Below are 20,299 nucleotides of genomic sequence, written 5' to 3'. Positions count from 1 at the left end.
GCGCTGCCTCTTTCTCTAACTCGTCTGCCAACTGCGCTGAGCAGTGGGGGGGAATCTTTATGCATCAAAATGAGAGGGAAAAAATCATCAAAATATCGCGGCCACATATGCGTTTAAATCCAACTTAACTCCCCTACCGGGTCTTCTCCAGACTCTGCAGGTTGACTAACTCGGCATACCGGCCGTTCTTCCGCATGAGCTCGACATGCGTACCTTCCTCAACGATGCGACCTTGGTCAAACACGTAGATAACATCAGCTTTCTGGATGGTGCTAAGACGGTGCGCCACGGCAATCGTGGTTCGGCCCTTGGCAGCCTTGTCGAGAGCTGCTTGGACAACATGCTCTGATTCCGAATCCAACGCACTGGTAGCTTCGTCCAAGAGTAGAATCTTCGGGTCGCGGATAAGCGCACGCGCGATAGCAATACGCTGCTTCTGTCCACCAGACAGCAGGGTACCCTTGCTACCGACAACTGTGTTGAAGCCATCCGGTAAGGACAGGATGAACTCGTAGATGTTAGCTTCTCTGCAGGCGAACTCGACGATTTCGTCTGTAACGGTCTCGGAAGAGGAACCAAGGAGAATGTTCTCCTTAATTGTGCCTTGGTATAGCGTCGGCTCCTGGGAAACGAGAGCGATGAAGGATCGGTATTCGTTGACGTTCAGGGTACTTATCTCCTTTCCATCAACAAATACGCCACCGACAAGAGGGTCATAGAATCGTTCCAATAAAGCAATCGTAGTACTCTTTCCGCAACCCGAAGCACCGACCAAAGCAACATATTGACCGGGACGAATCGTCAAATTCAAACCACGAAGCACGGGCTGCTCAGGTCGCGTCGGGTATCGGAAGTGGACATCTCGGAATTCGATGTTACCTTCAACGACTTCAACAGGGGTACCGTCCCCGGACCAGGTGTCGATATTCGGCTTTCGATCAAATAGTGTCTTGAGCTCCTCAGCGGCGCCGTGCGCCTTGCCCATATCGGGAGCGAAAGAGAAGATAGTACCCGCAGACTGAGCCCCAAAGATTACTGACATAAAAGAAACGAAAAACTGAAAGAGATCGATCTCGCCCTTAGCGATCAAGGTACCACCGTACCAGAAACCGAGGGCAAATATCAGGAAAGTGAGGGACTGAGAAGTAGCGTAGAGTGTCGAAGACTTCAAGACAGAAATCAGACTAGCTCTCTGCTGAATAGCAAGAGACTTCCTGTATTGGGACATAACATCTTCCTCCCTAGTCAGAGATGCGACGGTGCGGATGGCTGAAATGGCTTCAGATGCATATGTAGCACTCTGCTCGTAAGCCTTTCTAGAGCGACGTTGAAAGTGCGCCAGCATGTAAAAGCGGAAGAAACCGCAACCCAGTAAGAGTGGCACCGTGGCGATACAGACAAGAGACAATTTCCAGTTGAAGGCGAGGGCAACAATCATTGCTGATATAAGCGTCGTAGTAACCATGAGCAAAGTGCCAAGAGTAACACCACTGAGACCAGCCACGTGGGTGGTCTCGGTGGATAGGAATGATGTGAGGGCACCGGCAGTATTCTCATCTCGATCAAAGAAGGCAACGTCCTGGCGTAACATGGTTCGGAAAGCCCTATCTCTGACACGGTGGATTAAGCGCTCGGAGCATTTGGCAAAGGCAACACCCTGGGATATTTGAGCGATGAGCATGACAAATGCCAGCATGAGAAACATGGCGCTCCAGAAGTCGCTGTCCCTCTTGATCTGGTGACTGTTCGCGGGAGTAATAGGTACAGCCAATGTCTATGTCGAGTTAGTTAGCGACAATAACATGATGAAGGTTTAACTAATATCCAGGAAACTTACGAGGATCTGCTTGGCAAAGAAAAAGGCTTGAGTTGGGTTACCACCTCCACAGATGATAGACCAGAACAAGCCGTAGAGCATTAGTTTCCATTCCTCCTTATTAAACGACGCAATTAGCTTAATCAGAGTCCATAATGAGTACTGTTTCCTTTCCTCGGGCTTGCGACCTTGAAGAGCCTTGCTGGATGCGGATCCCTGTGTTGTCGATCGGTTCAGTTTATCGCGGATGTTGTCATCGGGGTCCTCAACGTAGCCAGCATCGCCCGCCTTGGAAGCCGTACGAATGAGGCTCTCCTCCTTAGCGTCAATTGCCTCTTGCTCTTCCGCGGTTAGATCATTTACAACAGCGATATTCTGTGCGTTGACAAGCTTTGCATATGCGCCGTTAAGTTCCAAGAGCTCGTCATGTGTTCCCTGCTCGACAATAGTTCCATGCGACATGCATACGATGTTGTGGGCATCCCTGATGGTAGAAAGACGGTGAGCAATGGTAATGGTGGTTCGACCCGCCGCAGCGGCCTCTAACGCAGCCTGCACGACGCCTTCTGACTTGGTATCTAATGCGCTTGTCGCCTCGTCGAGTAGAAGAACTAATATTAAAGTTAGATAAATTTACGTATATCCTAGCGCGCTATGACTTACTCTTAGGGTCCGAAACGACGGCTCTAGCGATAGCAATACGTTGCTTCTGACCGCCGGACAATAAGAACCCACGCTCGCCAACATTTGTTTCGTATCCTTCTGGTAAAGCCGTGATAAAATCGTGAGCATTAGCCTTCTTAGCTGCTTCAAAAACCATCTCTTTCTGTTTTTCTTCGCTGTCGTTTTCGTGTTTAGTGCCGATAAGACCATGCTTGATGTTTTGATAAATCGTAGTACCAAATAGGGTAGGTTCCTGGCTGACTAGGGACATCTGTTGGCGTAACCATCGAAGATTCAAGGTGCTAATATCATGTCCATCTAGCAATACTCTGCCCGCCACAGGGTCGTAAAATCGTTCCACAAGTCCAACGATAGTACTCTTTCCGGACCCAGAAGTTCCGACCAATGCTGTCGTCTTACCCGCCGGGATCTCCAGCGTTACATCCTTCATGACAACAACCTCAGGCCTCGAGGGATATATGTGCTTGATGTTCTCCAGACGGATCGTACCAACAACCTTCTCCAGCTTCTCGCCATTCTCGGAAGTGGGGTCCAACGGGGACGCACGATCAATGGTGTTGAAGATCTTGGCTGCAGCCGCAAGTCCGGTACCAAAAGCCTGGAGATTGGGGGCGACATTACCCAGATTAAAAGCACCAATGATAATCGACATCATGATAATAAGGACACTCGATAGCGGGATAACACCATCGACAAGGTATTTGCTGCCCATCCAGAAACTCAGACCATAGTTCAAGTATATAATCCAGAACATGCCGGCAACCATGCACGCGACCGAGGCCGACTTTCTGAACCCAAAGTATTCGGCTCGGATGAGATGGGCGTCGTATTGCTTCGATAGGGTGCCCTGGGTACCAAAAGCAATCGCATTGCGAATTGAGCTAATAACCTCCTCGGCAACGCTGCCTCCTGCCGCATACGCCTGGATGGAGTCTTTGGTATACTTGACGACGAAGCGAGATCCAGTTCCCATGACCATAATCAAAGCAAAGAGCGAAGAACATAGAATCAGGGTTAATTTCCAGTAGAAGACGAAGCCGATGACGAAAGCGGAAACGAATGTTGCCGCTGCTGTCAACGTCAACCCAATCTTCTCAGAAATACCTTCCTGGATCAGATTTGTGTCGGCGGTAATACGAGTAGTAACCTCGCCAGCACCGAGCTTGTCGAAAAAACCGATGTTTTGGCGCATGCAGCTCTCCAGGTAGTGTTCGCGAATCTTGGCACTTATATGTTCTCCAGTATAAATAAAGCCGACGGTTGCGATATAGATGGTTACGAACTCGCCGATGGCCAAGTACACGAAGTATAAGACGAGAGTAGTCATCTTGTCCATGAAAGCATCGTACCCAACAGTACCGAGAAAGAATCCCTGGAACGTGTTTTGGAGGTTACCGAAGATGACCGTCATTAGTGGCAACGCGGCACCACCCGCGATAGCGCATATAGCGCTGATGGCCATGATTATAAGATCATTCCGAGAAGAGTACCGGTATATAGTAAGAACGCCGGTCCTTACTTCGGGCGTTATGACTTGCCTCTTGAGAATCTCCGCCTCGTCGGTGGGAAGATGACGAAAAGGATCATCATTAGAATCCTTAGCTGCCTTTATAACTTTCGAATCTGCCTTCTCCAATGCCGTTCCAGAACCAGTAGAATTTCGTCCCTTCTCCGAGTCTCGTTGACTAGAGTTGCGACTTGAGGGACCTTCCGCGGCGGCCATCTGAGGTTTTTCCGAGATCTCGTTGGCCATGGCTGCGCTTTGGTTGAGATTAGAGAACCGGTAAAGTTTAAAGGTTCTCGCGCGCCAGACGAGATATATTTACGTGGAGAAAACAAAAGGGGCGGTTCTCGACCGATAAATCGTTGCTGCGGTGTGCCCAAACCTTGTTCTTTTTTAAAGTTGTCGTTTGCTTAGTTGGGTTTTTAGCGCATTCTAGTTATAAAAAAAAAAGCGATGTTCGCTTCTTATCTAGATGCTGTACATATAAAACATGACGGGGGTGTATTATAATTTCCCTCTTTATGACTCTTAATGATTCAACGCACGGGATTGACCTGCGAATTCCGGGGCCGAACCTATCCTTTTTCTACATAAATTTCGAATGGCAAAAAAAAAAAAAGATATGGTACGGATGGTCCGATGGTGCATGCAGTGCTAACTTGGGTAGGTGTAGAAGATTCTAATCGATGGGAATTATACAGGCCGGGCGCGGAATACTAGAATTCCGAGCACAACGTTAACGCTAGACTCGCAACCGGTAACTGTTACGCAGTCAAGCAGTATATAAGGTACCTATGTACCGAGTGGGGTGGGATACTGCATGGAGTCAATTCGGAGTTGGGTGCGTGTTACGGTGCCAACGTGGGTTCTGGAAACTAATATACGAAAGATACGAAATGAAATACATACTACATCTGCAAATTTTATACCATGTGTTTCTCTCTTCGATCCGTCCTTTTTTAAGCTTTTGATTGATTCATTGTCCTATTTCCCCGCATACAAACAACTAACATACCTAGGTACTTACATCTATGATGTATGCGAAAATTCGTATACCGGACTAAGGAGATAATATATAATATAAAAGGCTACCTAGTGACACGAAGCTTCGTCACGTACCTAAGCTAAAGGGGTAGTAACTGACTATTCGACTTTTTGCTAATATTAATATTTGATCTCATAACGGGATTCGAATATGAAACTACGTTGAAATTTGGATGGGGCCAACGAAAAACGTCTTACCTATCATGTTAGAAATCCCGGTTCGAATATAAAGACTCCGGTCCATCGTTACATGAGATTTCCATCTTATGTTAGGCTCTTCCATTCCGTACATATTACAGGATAGCCGCTAATTATACACTAGCTATTAGCAGCACTACAAACAGCAGGGTTCCCCCACATCCCAGTGACTTGACATGGCTTCGTTCGAAACTAAACTTTCAAGCTGAAGGGTCGGCTAACTAATTACATAGATCTAATTGAATCTGGAATGACATATAAGATGTGCATCTTATTATCTTACACGAAAAGTTATTATACCTACCTAAAACAGCTGTATTATCGGCTGTAGATATCAATTGCATTGCCGGCAGAGTCATACCGAAGAGTCACACCGTTCGCTAATAGTGCCTACAATCTCTTGCAATACATACCATGGTGATATGACTATTACGACTGCTTACCCGCATGAGCAAGAATAAGATACGCCACTAACTAACTAACTAACTAACGAGCCCGCTTTTTTCCTTTACGAAGCGAAAACGAGCGTATGTAGTAGCGGGATCGATAACCTATAAGATTATCAGATGGCCAAGACCTATGATCTCTCTGTTTTAGCAAACACTTGGAGCTCGGATTTAAAAGGGAATCCCCGTACCCGATTACGTATGTAGTAATTGCTGACTTCAATACCTAGTCTGGAAGCATTTTACGCATGCAACTAGTGGACGGTTGGGTGCGCTCTAGATTCGCTTTAGCGATCTAGAAGCTTATTTGTTATTAAAGACCGCTACTCGGGTCCGCAGCTAGTATATATACACCGAGATAAGAAGGAGGGGCTCTCACTTTCTTGATCTCGTTAGTCTTCCCATCTCATACATAAATATCAATCAACCAACCCGTATCCGATCGTATTCCCCTTCGGGATCGTCGCCGAGATGCGCCGAATATATAACACAGGGGATAGAAGCTTGTATTGCTTGGACCCATAGCCATGTGTCGTAAGCAAGCCTGGGACGCTTTATGCCATCGGCGTCGGGCACGCCCCAAAGTCCGGTTTCCATTGTTAGAGATTTTCATGATTCGAGACTTACCAACGATATTCCTCCATGAGACAAATACATAACGCGTCATGTAATTAATAACATGATAAACTGGACTTTCTTTATGTATGCATGATTCTGTTGAGGCGACAAAGCAACCCGAAAACGAGACAAGAGACTGGAACCAATTGACTTTGAGCGGGCGACGGGCCGTTCGATACATTTTAAAATAAACAAAAAGGTTATGTTACTCGAATATAGAGTTGCGGCTGAAGATTAGTTCTCAGACAACATCTCAAGGCAAGTAGCACGAGGCGACATGGAACTAATTCCCGGTAACTACATATACTTGGTACATTAGGTAAATATTATACCTAGGTACCTATGCACAAGTATAACATTATGAAAGCCTAATATTGCCCCCCAAGCGCCCCGCTTCCGTCATTTCAGCCTTGCACAAGGCCGCAAACCAACACCAACATCGAATAGGACTAAAAATGAGTTTGATATTGAGCGGCCAGGTGTCCTTTCAAGTTGATTGACGAATATACACAAAACCTCTACGTCTCTGGTGTAAGCAAAAAGTCAAAAGTCAACGATCAATAATCAACACCTCTTGATTTTTCCAAGTTTGGCGGTGAAACATACGACTTCTATTACTTTATATCGTTGATCGAAATAAACCCATGGTCTGAGTTCGAACGGGTACCTAATCCCACCCCATGCAACCTCATCACCGAGTCGTTATCTCCAGCTAGCTGCTTCGGTCAAAATTTAATATTAAATATATGAATTAAATCCACATATTCATAGGTACACAATACATATCGACCAGCTAGCCACAATGCATCTCACCCCATCCCTCCTCCTCCTCCTCTGGACCTCTCTATCTCCCCACCCCGCCGCCGCCGCAGCAGCCAAGCCCCAAAACGCCATCCTCCTCTCAGACGTGCAATCCCTAACGCTCCGCGGCGGCGGCGCCCAGACCAAGCACAGGCGCGTATCCGCCGTCCCGCAGCTACGCTGCGTCTCGCCCGCGGCGACATGCCGTCTGCACGAGATCGACGTGATGCGGTGCGCGAACCAGGGCTCGGGCTACGACGCCCAGGACATCCAGTGGTCGTGCACGGCCTCGCTGCCGCCCGAGCTCAAGCTCGGCAGCACCGACGTCGTCTGCGAGGGCTACTCGTCTCCCGACGACCCCTACGTGCTCAAGGGCAGCTGCGGCGTCGAGTACCGCCTGCTCCTGACCGAGTCCGGCGAGGCCAAGTTTCCCGACATCGCCAAGACCGGAGGGACCGATGAGAAGAAGACCATGTCGGAGAAGATCGGTGCTGCCCTGTTTGGCGTCGTCTTCGCCCTTGTCTGTATGATTATGATTTATTCCGCTTGCGTAAACGCTAGGAATGCTCCGAATGCGCCGCGGAGACCGAGGGATAATCGTTGGGGAGGAGGAGGAGGAGGCGGAGGTGGGTTTGATCCTGGTTTCGGGCCTGGCGGAGGTGGTGACGACTGGAATGACCCGCCACCACCTTATCCGGGACCTAAGTATTCGTCTACGGCAGGGAACCAAAGTTGGCGGCCTGGATTCTGGACTGGGGCTGCAACTGGGGCTGCAGCAGGATATGTGGCTGGCAGTCGAGGGTCCGGACAGGATAGGCGAAGTTCTAGTTATGAGTCAAGAGCAGGTCCGTCTAGTTCATCACAGTCGACATCCTCTGCTAGATATGAAGGTACAGGATTTGGTTCAACAAGCCGAAGATAATAGACGAAGGACACGACTAGTCACGAGATCATATATCAAATAAAGGCTTTACTCATTATCAAGTAACTTATTAAGTTTTCTATTTGTTTGCACTTGCTATCCAGTGCTATAGCTCGTCGCGAAACGTGAGTTGTGAAGCTATTCACTCGATGAGCCACCAACCCCTTGTGCAGACGCAAACTAAAGCCTCATCTTTCACCGGCAAAACAAGTTGGGTTCGAATCCTCGAAACACCTAATAAACTTCTGCAGAACTGAAACCGAGACTGCTCTCTTCAGATCTCTCAAGGCAGAACTCACGTCTGCAAATAATAGTAGTATGTACATCAACTCTTACACGTAACAACGCCGTTTCCTCTTAATGATACTTTACAATGCGCCTCTGTTCATGGTCCCGGAGCTTCCATTAGCCTCTACTATAGGTGGACGGTCATCGCGTCCGACTTGTCGAAAGCTTTACTACATGCGGGGCACTTTCGCATTCGGTTAGAGATTCTATCGTCAATGCATCCTCTGCAAAAAATATGTCCGCAAGTTCGTAAAACTGTGTTCTTGAAATCCTTTTTGCAGATTGAACACGTTGCCATGCTCTGGTAAAATCGTTAGAAACCGGATATACCTTTGATCATAGGACATTGTACTCACTCTTAACATTTCCTCTTCTTCTGAAGAGTTACTCAAGCACTTGACCTTCCACTTGTCGCGATCCTTCGATACGGACTCGAGGCGCACCTTCAGCTTCTCTACGTCGGATTCCAAAGTGGCAGCTCGCTCTTTAGCGACCGCAGTAGTTGAATCTTTCGACTTTGCCAAATTCGCCAGCTCGGTAACTTGTTGCTTGAGTGCGTCGAAGCGTCGCGACATCTCGGTGCTCGACGTCTCAAGCTTCCTATTTTCGGCCATGACCGAAGCATTCGTCTGCTTTAGATCGGCAAGCTGTTTATCCAAGTTCGTTACGAGTGTTCGGTTATGGGCCTCGACTTCTTTCAGTTGCGAGATGATTTCTGTACTTTTGCCGTTCTGGGTGCGCAGCTTCTGGATCGCTTCGAACTTCAGGTCGCCATCCTTTCGCGCCGTGAAGTACTTTTGATCCGCTTTGCTCTTCTCTGCAATAGCTAGAGCTACCCGTTCTTCCATAGCCGCTTGATCCATGACCTTTTTATGAGCAAGAGCCTGGAACTTTTTAACTGCGTGCGTCATGCCTGGTAACTCGCTCTCGATCGAATTGTAGTCCTTTAATAGCTTCTTGTACTTCTCTCGTAGTTCCTCGGGTGAGAGCGCGTCTATTTCCGGCCGCTGTGTCATGTCTACATCCTCGCTGGGTTGTAGTCTTTGCAATTCTGATTCGAGTGTGGCGATTCGGTCCTCTTCAGCACTAACAAGCTCCTTCATGTGTTCCAAGGCCGTTTTATCTTGCTCTTTGCTCGCCCTGAGCATCGTAACGTCCGCGTGAAGCTCGTCTCGTGCGGATCTCACTCGTGCGAGGGTGGTATCTGCTTGTTGAAGCTGGTCCTCGAGTTCTGCAATTAGTGCCTGCGCTTCACTCTCGACCTTTCGGCGGCTAGACTCGCGTTCGGCTTCCAATTTTTCGGCCGCCGCTCTGAGACTCTTGTTATCTGCTTCCAGACTGTTAACCTTGCGGAGAAGATCTTCCATTTGGCTCTTGAACACCTTGAAGACTTCGGTGCGGGAGTAGTCCTCATCGGTTAAGTTCGTTAGCCGGGTCTGCACAGAAGTAAGCTCTTCTTGTAGGCTCTTATTTTGAGCCAACGCGGATTCTAGCTGTTCCTTTTGCCGCTCTGCAACAGCCTTGGCTTCGCGGAGGGCTAACTGCAATGCCTCGCTGTTCGTATTACTCTCATCGGGAGACAAGCCATTCTCTTGGTCCATACCCACAGGTCGAGTAGATACATGATTTAATGCCTGTTGCTCAAGCTTCTGTACTTGAGCACTTTTAGCCCGGTCGAGCCTTCTTTCTGCCTTCATATAGCGAAGTGTCGCGATGTTCAGTTGCTCGGAAAGGCTTTCTTTGTCGGTAGAGAGACGGTCGAGTTTGACGAGAAACTCTTTCTGCTGGGATAGGAGCGCATTGACCTTCTTCTCTAAGTCTGTGATGTCAGGAGCTACCTTACTACGAGTCCCATTAAGACGGCTGAGTATCGCCTCAACCATCTTCTTGATAGTTGAAGTCTTCTCGCTTAAGTGTGACTCGAATTCCTCCAGGTCTTTGAATTGGGTTTGTGTAGGAAACGGTTGGCCTACACATGGTCTTAGCATCGCGGGTTCAAAACATCAAGGTAAAGGAGGGCTTTCTCACTATCAGATCCTTGTTGGAAAGGCACATTTCCTTCAACTAGTAACTCTATCTCCTGAAGTAACTATCATTGGGCTTAGTATTTTATTATCAAACTTGCCTTCGATGAATCAGACATACCTGTATCCACCAGTTGTCGACAATTCGGATGTGGTCGTCATGGTGTGTTGATCGCTTCTTGACCTCGCCCAGTTGAGTCTCAAGGGTATTCTTCTCGCGCTTATACTCGAGCATTTGTCGGTAGATAGCATCTTTTTGATAGTCCTAGCCAATCCATATCTGTCAGCGACTCCATTTCCCTTATATGTATCATGTTGGGTGGCGCGAGTATACGTGATGACGAGGCAACTCGGATCAGGTTGCATAATAAAGAGCGAGAGGATATTAGAGCATGGGATGGTAGTATGATTGAATGCTGATGACAGCAGAGCCGCGCATCAGTACTGAAATGGTGAGTAGAATATTCTGATGACGACTTGAAACAAAGGCTACGAAGGTCTCGTGCTAGGGTGAAATCGTCTGATAACAGCGACGATAAGAAGTTGGAAGCCGTGTTTCGGTAGGCGGTATTGTTTCAAGGGGAATAAGTCGCGACTGCGAGACTTACCTCGATCCAGGCTTCATCCTTCGCGTCGGTATCATCTTTAGATTTACTACCGCCGTTGACGGCTTGTCGTTTACTAGGAGGGGCCATGTCATCAGCGCTGCTCATAGCAGGACGCTTACGGTCCTCCATCTTGATGCGAGTCGATAGAGGCGCAGTTGTAGGTGAAGTGGACAGAGGCATCAGAATGAATAAATTGAATGGGATAGAAAAATATAGTTGTAGAAGGCCTAGGAACAAACGAGAGGCGGGAAATAGGAAAGCGAACGGATCGGCGAAAAGGAGGAGTTGCAATAAAATGGATGGCGAAGTAGGCTTAAGAAGAGGGCTCAAAATAATAAATAGTACAAGTGCCTCCCCGGGTGAAAATTTGTATGCTGACCCAGAGGTAGCTAAAGAAAAGCGTACCTTTCGCGCCGATAGATGCAAACTGTCGTTAAGGAAATGGGTTGGAAAAGTAATGGGAGAAGAATGAGCCTGGGCTCCAGGAGTTGTAGAACGAAAAATCGAAGTCGAAATCGAGAAAAGCCACAGAAAGGCCACTAATCTAAATTAGGACAGGCAAGAAGCGTGCCTTCCCAGTCAACACAAGTCAATAGTTGTTGCAAGGTTTTGATAACAAGTCAAACAAGCCTACAGGCCTACAGCCTACAGATTCAGAATGCCTACCGCCTTAGAGGTACCTAAGGTATGTACCGCCTATCGGTAAAGCAGTGGCCCGTGTGCATGCGGGTCTCTATATAGGTTCCTTTCAGTCAGCCCAGTTGAACGCTAGGTACCTAATCCACTAAAAAATTAATAAGGTACAATCAGTTATCCAATCCCAGCTTACAGTTCCAATATTATCCCACCAACCCCACCCAAGTATTTCTCTTTCTCAAATCACTTCAACTAAATACAACTCGATTCCTTTTACATCTGAACAACTTCGACAAGGCATACACATATCCGAGTCACCAATTAGAATTGCCAATTCTGTCATCAAGGAGGAAAGTTTGAAAAACTATCGACAAGGCAATGCGCAAGATAATATATCAGGCATAGTAACCGTAGGCATCAGCAGCCATGAGTTCTATGCTGAAAAAGACCGGAGGCTTGTCCTTCAAGCCAAAGATCGCTCCTCGTCGACCAGCCGGTGCTCCCTCGTCATCGCAAGCACATCCTGCACCCTCATCGGCTAGCACTACGAGAGCTCCTACTACCGAGATTCCCTCTCAAGCATCAACACCCGCGCCTACCGTTCCTCCCACTCCCTCAGTTGAGTCATCTAGTCAAACAGAACCACCAAAGGAAAATCCGAAAGAAACTCCCAAAGAGACAACGCATGTTGAATCGGAGCAGCCAACCCCTCCAACTCAGCAGAATCCTGCAGTATCCGCTACGTCTAGACCAACTCCCCCCTCGACAGCTTCTTCCGCAGATGTCGAAGTATCATCAGCACCAACACCAGCACCTACTGAGAGAGTTACTACCAGGGCAACGGCACCGACGCCAGCCCCGGCCGCGGATGAACCTCTACAACAGTCGCCTTCGATTTCTATCTCGCCTCCTACCGATCGACCAACACAGCCGACGCCAGCACCAGAAACCTCAGCGTCAGGAATTCTAGCGACTACTGGTCTAGACAAACCTACGCCTAATACATCAGTTTCTGTTAGCTCGCAACCCGTTGTTACGACACATACGCCAATATCACACCCGTCCGCTTCCGTACAGAGTCGACTCGCACCGCCCACTGCGCCTCCATCTCCTGCCCCCGTTTCCGACACGATTGCCGTCTCTGCTCCGACTGATGAACCCGTCACTACCGCCCTGAAGCAGAAAAGGGTGTATCGCAAGCGCAAGACTGCTACTGGTGATGATACTGCCGTAGAGGGCTCTGCGCCAAAGAAGAAACGTCCTCGCAAGAACCCCCCCGCCGAGGGCAATGGAGCAACGACAACAGAAGGAGCGGAAGGGGCACCCCCAGTCAAAAGGACATATAGACGTCGCAGACGTTCATCTACTCCCGAGGACCCCGAAAGTCAAGTAGTTAATCACAGTATGATGAAAATGGCAGATTTGACTAAGGATCTGGGAATTGGCAAAAAATTCAAGCATGCAGAGGCTATAGAGGAACGCGCACGACAAGCACGTGAAAAATTCCGCCAAAAGAGACTGGCGAAGCAAAGACAGCTTATGGGAATTCCTCTCGACGGGGAAGAGGCTTCTCGTGCCAGCACTCCCGCGGAAGGCGAAGAAAACGGAAGAGAGTCAGCAATTGCGCGAGCTAGGAATTTGGGAGCTTCAGTCGATGCAGGCGCACAGTCTGTCGGTTACGAAGTTGTGGATGGTCAGATCATAATTAATCAAGAGTCGCTCGTGGTAGACCGACATGCAGCGCACCGAGACATGTCATCCCTCGAAACCGTCGAAGAAGATGAATTCTCCCACTTGACTACTTCGGCCTCGTTTCGACGTGAGAGCCGCAGAACAGGCGCGAATCATTGGACTGACGAGGATACCGTAAGCCACTTCCTCTTTTCCCCTATGTGTAAAAAAAGAAAAGAAAAATTGACACTAACGCTTTCCCAGGAACGCTTCTACCGCCTCCTCAGCATGTTCGGCACCGACTTCGAGACAATCGCAAGCATGTTCCCGGGCAAAACCAGACGCGCTGTCAAGCTCAAGTTCAACCGCGAAGAGACCCAACGCCCGCGCCGCATCAACGCCGCGGTCATGGTCCGCGGCGAGAAGCGCGTCGGCATCGACCTAGAGGAATACAAGGCCCATCAACCCGAGTGGCGCGAGAGCGACGCTATTCTTGCCGAGCACGCCGAACTCGTCCGCGAGCACGATGAGGATATTAGACGCCTGAGAGAAGAGAGGCGTGCGGCAGGGTTGATTGATGACGATGATGAGGTTGAAGGGCAGGGACAGGAACAGCAGCAGAATGGAGAGAAGCAGCAAAACAACGGTCAGGGGGGTCAGGGGAACGCAGGGGGGGATAACCCCTATGCAGTCACAGAAGAGGTGGTGGTTGAGGGTTAAAGGGGGTGGGTGTATGTATGTGTGTGGATGAGTGAGTAACTGGCCCGAGCAGCAACACCCGCAAGCTTGTTTTTGATACCCCATTTCCTTAGCTTGCTTGGTTGCTTGCTTATACGAGCTAGGCAGACACATGATCTTGTTGAAGGTCAAAAGGTCAAAGGTCAAAGGTGATTTAGGGAATATCGGCGTAACGGACTACGAAAAAAAGGGGGGGGAGGGGCAAGGCGGTCTCCAATGGTATTGGTAGCATTGACGAAGACATGCTCTACGGCTTTGGCTTGGCTTGGCTTGTGTTTTTCTCTTTTACTTCTACACTTGTATTTACTATAACTAGCCTCTTTAGGGCTATTTTAGGTATGTTTATGATCACATAGCAGATTTGAAGGCAGCGGTCGCTAGCCTAAAGCATCCGTTGCGATTAGTTGCACAATGAGGAATTCATATTACATCTTAGTTACGTCGCAAATGCAATGTGTCGTATCACTTCGTCAAAGGAGAAAAACTAGCCATACAGCACAAACGCAAAGAGGCAGGTTCTGGGAAATCAGTATGTAGAATTCAGAACTAAGCTAAAAACTTAACTTGGTTCATCTAACCATTGTTTTCCTCTTCATCTTCCTCGCGGAACGGAGAACTCGCCGTCCACTAAACTGGGATGCCTCGGCCCGAAAGTACGCATTTCAGGATTGGGTAGTTCGGGGGTGGGAAAATTCCTGAGACCCATGGCCGTGTACGTTAATAGAGTCTTTCAGAGTGCCTCCTCCCGACGAAACAAAGCATTATGGAGAGTGAATAATAGCCATTAACAGAGGGGATGGTGTGATGGCGCAGAGGTGAGGCGCCACACCGGATATCGTGAAGGGGCGTAAGAGCGTAAGACGAAGATGACATAGTAAGGCGAGTATGTCGATCAATTCTGAGGAGGTTCATCGTCTTCCGGCTGGTCGAACAAGAAATTTGCGGCCAGCTCCTCGTTCTTATCACAGGCGAAATAAGCCTGGATCGCTGCGTCTCGGTCGAAACCCAATCGGCATAGCTAGACTTAAATTAGTTTTCCACATGGCATGTACACTCGTAGGGTAACTACATACTCTCTCAATGGCATCGCGCTCTTCCTCCGTGACGGAAATTGTCTGGGCACCAGGGGGCAGAGGTGCATCATCATCACCAGCTTCGCCCAACAGGTTCAGGAACTGTTCGGGGTTCGAAGAGATCAGCTGCGCAAGCTGAGGGTTTCCGGCACCGAGTTGCTGCAGGATAGGCTCGAGCATCTGGGGTTGTTGTTGAACCACCTGTCTAAGCTGCTGGAACTGAGCGTTGTTACGCAGCCAGTCCAGGTTACCTAGAGTCTGGCCACCGGCGGCGGCTGCGGCGGCTGCTGCAGCTGCAGTTTGGGAAGAACCACTGGCTCCTCCACGGCTAACTCCTCGACCCTGTTGCGCAGCTAGATCAAAAAGGTTGACATCACCTCCCTCGCCCTCACCTTGGGCAGGCTGACTGGCGGCGGCGGCGGCGGCGGCAGCGCCTGTTGCGGCTTGAGCGGGAGCTGCTTCATGCTGGGGCTCTGGTTGACGAGCAGTTTCCGGAATACCCTATATCACGTCAGATGGGAAACCCATAATCGGTCGCTATACTTACGTTCAAGAGGTATTCGACGGCGCGGTCTGGGTTGTAGAAAGCGGCACGCAAAGCAGCCTCAATTTGAGAGCGCTCGAATCCCATGGCCTCCATATTAGCGATCACGCCAGCTCGGGCCTCGCCCATAGCCATGGAGTTGTCATCGTTACCACCAGCTGCTGCAGTTGCAGGTGCAGGCGACGGCGTGGCCGGCACCGCGGCGGCGGCGGTAGATGAGTGGGTAGGTGCGGCCGGGGCAGCAGGAGTTGCAGCGACGGATCGGGCGGGCGTCTCGGGCGGAGCGCTAGATGAAGAGGCTGCGGCAGAGGCTGCGGGGGCGGCCTTGGGCTATTGATTATTAGCAAAACTTTATAGACTTCCCAAGTTAGTACGGATGCGACAACATACCTTGCTCACCATGCAAACAACATAGCCCTTCTCCTCAATCTTGTGGGCCGCGACCGTATCTTCATCCTTGAGGATCTTGCCTGTGCCTAGGTTAGCATTCAGGTAGCTAAGGCATATATCCGATTGTAGCACAGATGCAACAAGAAAGCGAGAACGTACCGGAATAGATGAGCTTCAGAGCCTTGGCATCCCATCCTTTCTCTTCGGCAACTCTTTGCTTCAGGGTAGAAATCTTGATCCCAGTTAGAATACGATATGTCGTGGTGAATCACGGAGTTTAGGTTGGGGATAGTAATGGTCGGCGATAACATGACGACATACAAGATCAGTAGGCTCGATGTCAAGGGTGAACTTTTGGTTCGAGAGCTCCTATAGACAGAAAAAAAAAGCGTTAGCATCTTCAATTATAAATAAGGTTTAGGATAGATAGCAGCTTTAAGTCAGGCATGAATGCTTCCTGACATTAATATGCGATGCTTACCTTGAAGGTGACCTTCATGGTGGCGGCGGCGGGCAGCTTCAAAATAGCTGCGACTAGGGTTTATGATAACAATAGTGGGAGATAAAGAGGGGTAGAAAGGCTGAGTTGGCCGAAGAAAAAATATCCTGGGCGATCCTCTAGTATTGTGCGAAATGTGGCTAGAAACCAGGAAAGTTTCGGAAGTTTTGTGGTTTAACCAGAGAAAAAAAATAGAAACTGGTTTTTGGTGGAAAGTAACGGGAGTAGAAAGTCTGATTTGAGTCTTGAATTTCAGGTAGCAGTTTATGATGTGTCGCGGCGGACAGTGGCGGGCGGCTAGCGCTGCTGGGTCGCCGGCTGGTCATGCTTACCACATGTGCACACTGGAATTTTAGGTAATGCCTGCTTACGTACATAAACGTACCTAACCTAAATGTACCTACCATGGACGTGTTACCCGCTACACATGCGGGGTCCAATTGGTGGGGCAAGCTTAAAATACTAGGCCTGATGCTACCTAAGCAATCCTCAATCCTCAATCCTCAGTTCTTAACCTGTCAACCCAGTGCAAAGAATCACCAAGTTTCTTATTGGAAAAGCAGAACCCTACCGAAACCGAAACAATACAAGACATAGTTTATTCATATTGACTTTTATTTGATTACATGTCAAGTTGAGTTATGAACACACATCTTTATTATCAACTCTAGCTTGCTTATACAACTCTACCTGTTTATATTGTCTTAAGTCTTCTCCAAGTTCTCAATGAACTCAATAAGGTATATCATATATCATTTCAATAAAACCATATAAAGCATATTCACAGCTGTTCTACTCGTATCGGATAGTTTTACACTAGTTTGGTTTAGTTTATTTATTTATTATTTTTTACTAATTTCTCACTTCAATATCTATCTTCCCTTCTCCTCGCATTCATAAGGAGGGACTAACAGAGCCCTTTCCAAGGTTGGGAACATAGTTGGTTCAACGCCGCGCTAATAAAAAAAAAAGACAATGGTATCTTCTAAGTCCCCCAAACCCAATTCCACGTTCCGAGGTCTCTCGAATAAAGAGCCCTAAGTCATATTCATCATCATCAGTAGTAGTAGTCATGGATGCCATCAGTGAGCACTTGAGGTCTCTTCTAAGGCCTCACGCTCCCGCTATTTCTTGACCTGATAATCGGACAAGCTTGTCGTTGATCCGGCATTCAGAATCCAGTCAGGAATCGGGGGCGTCATTTTTCTCTCTACAGCTAGCTCCTCTACACGAAGGCGATCTGTATTAGGGCTCGGTGTCTTCCGGAAGCTGTCATAACTGCCTTGCCGGCTAAGGGGCCCGGAGCCCGCTATTAAACTGCTACTACGCATTCGAGTGAGAGACTTCTCTGATATTGTCTGTCCTGCATTGGGCGCTGCAATAACCACCGTTCCAGGAGTGACCGCTGGTGGTGCTGGAGAATCAGATCGGAAGAGCGGATGAATATGTAGCTCGCCTGATATAGATTGAGGCGTCATGCTACGCTCGTGTTGTGGTGGCCTAGGGAGCGGGCTGTAACTCCGGCTTCTACGATTACGGTTTGGGTTTGGAGGTTCGAAGTCCAAAGCGTTTCCAGGACTCGGGCTTCTACTAGTTGTCGGGCTCGCGGGAATAGTTTCCAAAAATCTACCTGATCGGATGGGCGGGCTTGTCTCCACGATTAATTGCCGGTTCTGAGTATCGACTGAGGAAGTATCCCAAGAATCAAAGCCATCCTCCGATACGGTCACGCTCGCTCGCTCTCGATAACCATTTGAGTCAATAGAAGCTGGACGGCGCCCAGTTCTTGAACCCGAGGAAAGTAATCTAGTATGAGCTCCAATCGGGCGTACGGCCTGAGAAACAGAGGTACGGATTGAACTCATAGTCTCAGCCATCGACTTGCCAGCGCTCGAGCCCGGTGGCGTTGGATAATCCGTCGGTGTCCGCTTCCCGATCGTAGTCTGGCTCGTAGCAGGCACCGTTCGACTGTAAGGAATAGATTTCACATGCCTCGGCAGCTGTCGAGAGCTATCCTCATTAGTGTGAAGTGACAGCGCCTGTTCCGAGTCGGGCAACCTGTGGACGACAAAATAGACGACGATAAAAGCGAGCTGTCCCACGAAAGCAATAACAAGTGTGATTGAAGTTCCGATACGCCAATTCGTCAATGGCGTTTGTAATATCGTTTTAGGTAATCCCTCCGGTCTTCCCAACGTAACCAGCATCACAACCGATGCAGCCGATGCCAATACACTTCCAATAAGTCCCAACGCGAACCAGATCCCATTAGACTTTCTTCTACCAAACTCCATTCCCCGTCCAACACATTTAGTAAAAAGGATAATTAGCAATATCAATATTATTATTTCGAACGCTGAGGCGACAATTGCAGCGAATTTAGCTGGGGAGGGTGATCCCCAAAGCCCTTGAGCTACGACGACTTCAAGAGTCAGGATAGATGCCGTTGCCAACAAAGCAACGGCACCCAGAGAAGCACTGACAAGAGCCCTTGCCATTTTGAAGCGAGTGTCGTGGATAGAATTAAGCGTAGGCTAACACATGGAAGTTCAAGCCTGTTGTATCGAAATGGTTTAATGGTCCAACACCTCCCGATAGTCTAAGACAAATCGAATTATGCGCGTAGACGCACTAAACGTCGGTGTATCGGTTAGGGGCAGCGAGGCCCACTACCGTCTAAAAGGTCAACAGCGAAATCAGCACAAGCTAGGCTTGTCTTTAATCCCCCTGGCTAAGGTTGAGCCAGAAACGCAAAGTTAAGGCCTCAGTAGATTGATCCTCTCGTCGATGAGGTTCGAATTAGAGGCTAGCAGAATACCCCGGATGATGACTCCCCAGGTTGAATACCGATATGACGGTAAAGGGACCGGGCCGCTGCGTAAGTAGGAGCAGGATGATCCAAGACAAAAGAATTAGCGGTCAGAGCAGTCGATAGCCGTGTCCGCACGTCGTTAGTATATAGTAGATGCAGCAGGCCAACCGGGATATACATGAGGCGATATGTCCCGGAAAAGTGCAGAACCTCTTTAATGGGAAAAAGAGAGGGTCTATTCGCCGGGCTAGTAAAAGCAAAGCAAAGACCTAGGCGAGTTTAGGGCAAACGAATGACGGGCCTAGAGCCGTTGATATGTAGTGTATGTGTGTATGTATGTATGTATAAGCGAGGGAATAAACGGGAAGGAATAAAGATGACGGGACCCAGATGGAGGCCGGTAATACCGGAGACCTAGTCCAGGATCTGGCGAGGAAAAAGAAGAAAATAAAATATTAGTTGTAGGTTCCTCAGGTCTATGTTTAAGGATAGGACAAGACGAGAGGATAAAAAAAAAGTAGAGGGTCGAGAAAATGGGCCGGAGTCGAGAGGGGCTTGTTTGCTATACGACGGACCAGTCAGAATAAAAGAAGAGAGCCGGTTGGACGCGTCCTGAGGAATTGTCGCGTATGTTGGTGTAGGTAGTATTGAATGGATGCACACAACACATATGGACATAGGGTAGATACGACCCTTGTATTCCCGTCGTTTTGGGAACCCTTCTTCTTCTTCTTTTTTTTTTCTCGTCTTGGAGTTGTTGGCAGGGGTATGCAGGTATGCAGGTATATAGCAACCTATCACGAACGCGAGACAACCGGGAGGTGACCCCGTATCTGCCCCTCCTTAAAGATGGTTAATGCCACTCAACAGGTAGGAATCTACCGTTGGACAAGACCACGGATAGGCTGACAGGATTCGTGCCTGGCTCGCTCCGTTGGGCTGAATTAACCAATATGATTTGCAGCTCCGAGCCTCTATGGATG

The 20,299-nt window shown here is 48.7% G+C and overlaps 6 protein-coding genes across 6 annotated transcripts; 2 read left to right on the top strand and 4 right to left on the bottom strand.

Annotated features, from left to right (window-relative positions):
• Window positions 1–133: 133 nt before the first annotated feature.
• Window positions 134–4,253, bottom strand: GL218_01296 (Leptomycin B resistance protein pmd1; the record flags this gene model as incomplete). The annotated part of the gene is made up of 3 exons (XM_033577760.1): window positions 134–1,774; window positions 1,838–2,427; window positions 2,480–4,253. 3 exons carry the CDS (start codon window positions 4,251–4,253, stop codon window positions 134–136), a joined length of 4,005 nt encoding a protein of 1,334 aa, XP_033439545.1.
• A 2,859-nt stretch (window positions 4,254–7,112) lies between these two features.
• Window positions 7,113–8,033, top strand: GL218_01295 (Store-operated calcium entry-associated regulatory factor; the record flags this gene model as incomplete). The annotated part of the gene is made up of 1 exon (XM_033577759.1): window positions 7,113–8,033. The coding sequence occupies one exon, from the start codon at window positions 7,113–7,115 to the stop codon at window positions 8,031–8,033; it is 921 nt and encodes a 306-aa protein (XP_033439548.1).
• A 415-nt stretch (window positions 8,034–8,448) lies between these two features.
• On the bottom strand, window positions 8,449–11,082 carry GL218_01294 (E3 ubiquitin-protein ligase BRE1; the record flags this gene model as incomplete). The annotated part of the gene is made up of 5 exons (XM_033577758.1): window positions 8,449–8,622; window positions 8,678–10,290; window positions 10,350–10,410; window positions 10,467–10,610; window positions 10,954–11,082. 5 exons carry the CDS (start codon window positions 11,080–11,082, stop codon window positions 8,449–8,451), a joined length of 2,121 nt encoding a protein of 706 aa, XP_033439547.1.
• A 933-nt stretch (window positions 11,083–12,015) lies between these two features.
• GL218_01293 (Transcription factor TFIIIB component B'') lies at window positions 12,016–13,980 on the top strand (the record flags this gene model as incomplete). The annotated part of the gene is made up of 2 exons (XM_033577757.1): window positions 12,016–13,455; window positions 13,525–13,980. The coding sequence occupies 2 exons, from the start codon at window positions 12,016–12,018 to the stop codon at window positions 13,978–13,980; spliced, it is 1,896 nt and encodes a 631-aa protein (XP_033439542.1).
• Window positions 13,981–14,890: 910 nt separating this feature from the next.
• GL218_01292 (UV excision repair protein rhp23) lies at window positions 14,891–16,504 on the bottom strand (the record flags this gene model as incomplete). Its single annotated transcript, XM_033577756.1, has 7 exons — window positions 14,891–15,016; window positions 15,072–15,572; window positions 15,619–15,945; window positions 16,006–16,085; window positions 16,165–16,237; window positions 16,327–16,374; window positions 16,487–16,504. The coding sequence occupies 7 exons, from the start codon at window positions 16,502–16,504 to the stop codon at window positions 14,891–14,893; spliced, it is 1,173 nt and encodes a 390-aa protein (XP_033439541.1).
• Window positions 16,505–17,628: 1,124 nt separating this feature from the next.
• On the bottom strand, window positions 17,629–19,002 carry GL218_01291 (uncharacterized protein; the record flags this gene model as incomplete). Its single annotated transcript, XM_033577755.1, has 1 exon — window positions 17,629–19,002. The coding sequence occupies one exon, from the start codon at window positions 19,000–19,002 to the stop codon at window positions 17,629–17,631; it is 1,374 nt and encodes a 457-aa protein (XP_033439544.1).
• Between the last annotated feature and the right edge of the window lie 1,297 nt (window positions 19,003–20,299).

The sequence above is a fragment of the Daldinia childiae genome (genome assembly GCF_008694065.1).
Source record: "Daldinia childiae strain JS-1345 chromosome Unknown Scaffold2, whole genome shotgun sequence".
NCBI lineage: Eukaryota > Fungi > Ascomycota > Sordariomycetes > Xylariales > Hypoxylaceae > Daldinia > Daldinia childiae.
Note: the sequence above shows the minus strand (reverse complement) of the source record. Positions and strands in the feature narration are given on the sequence as shown.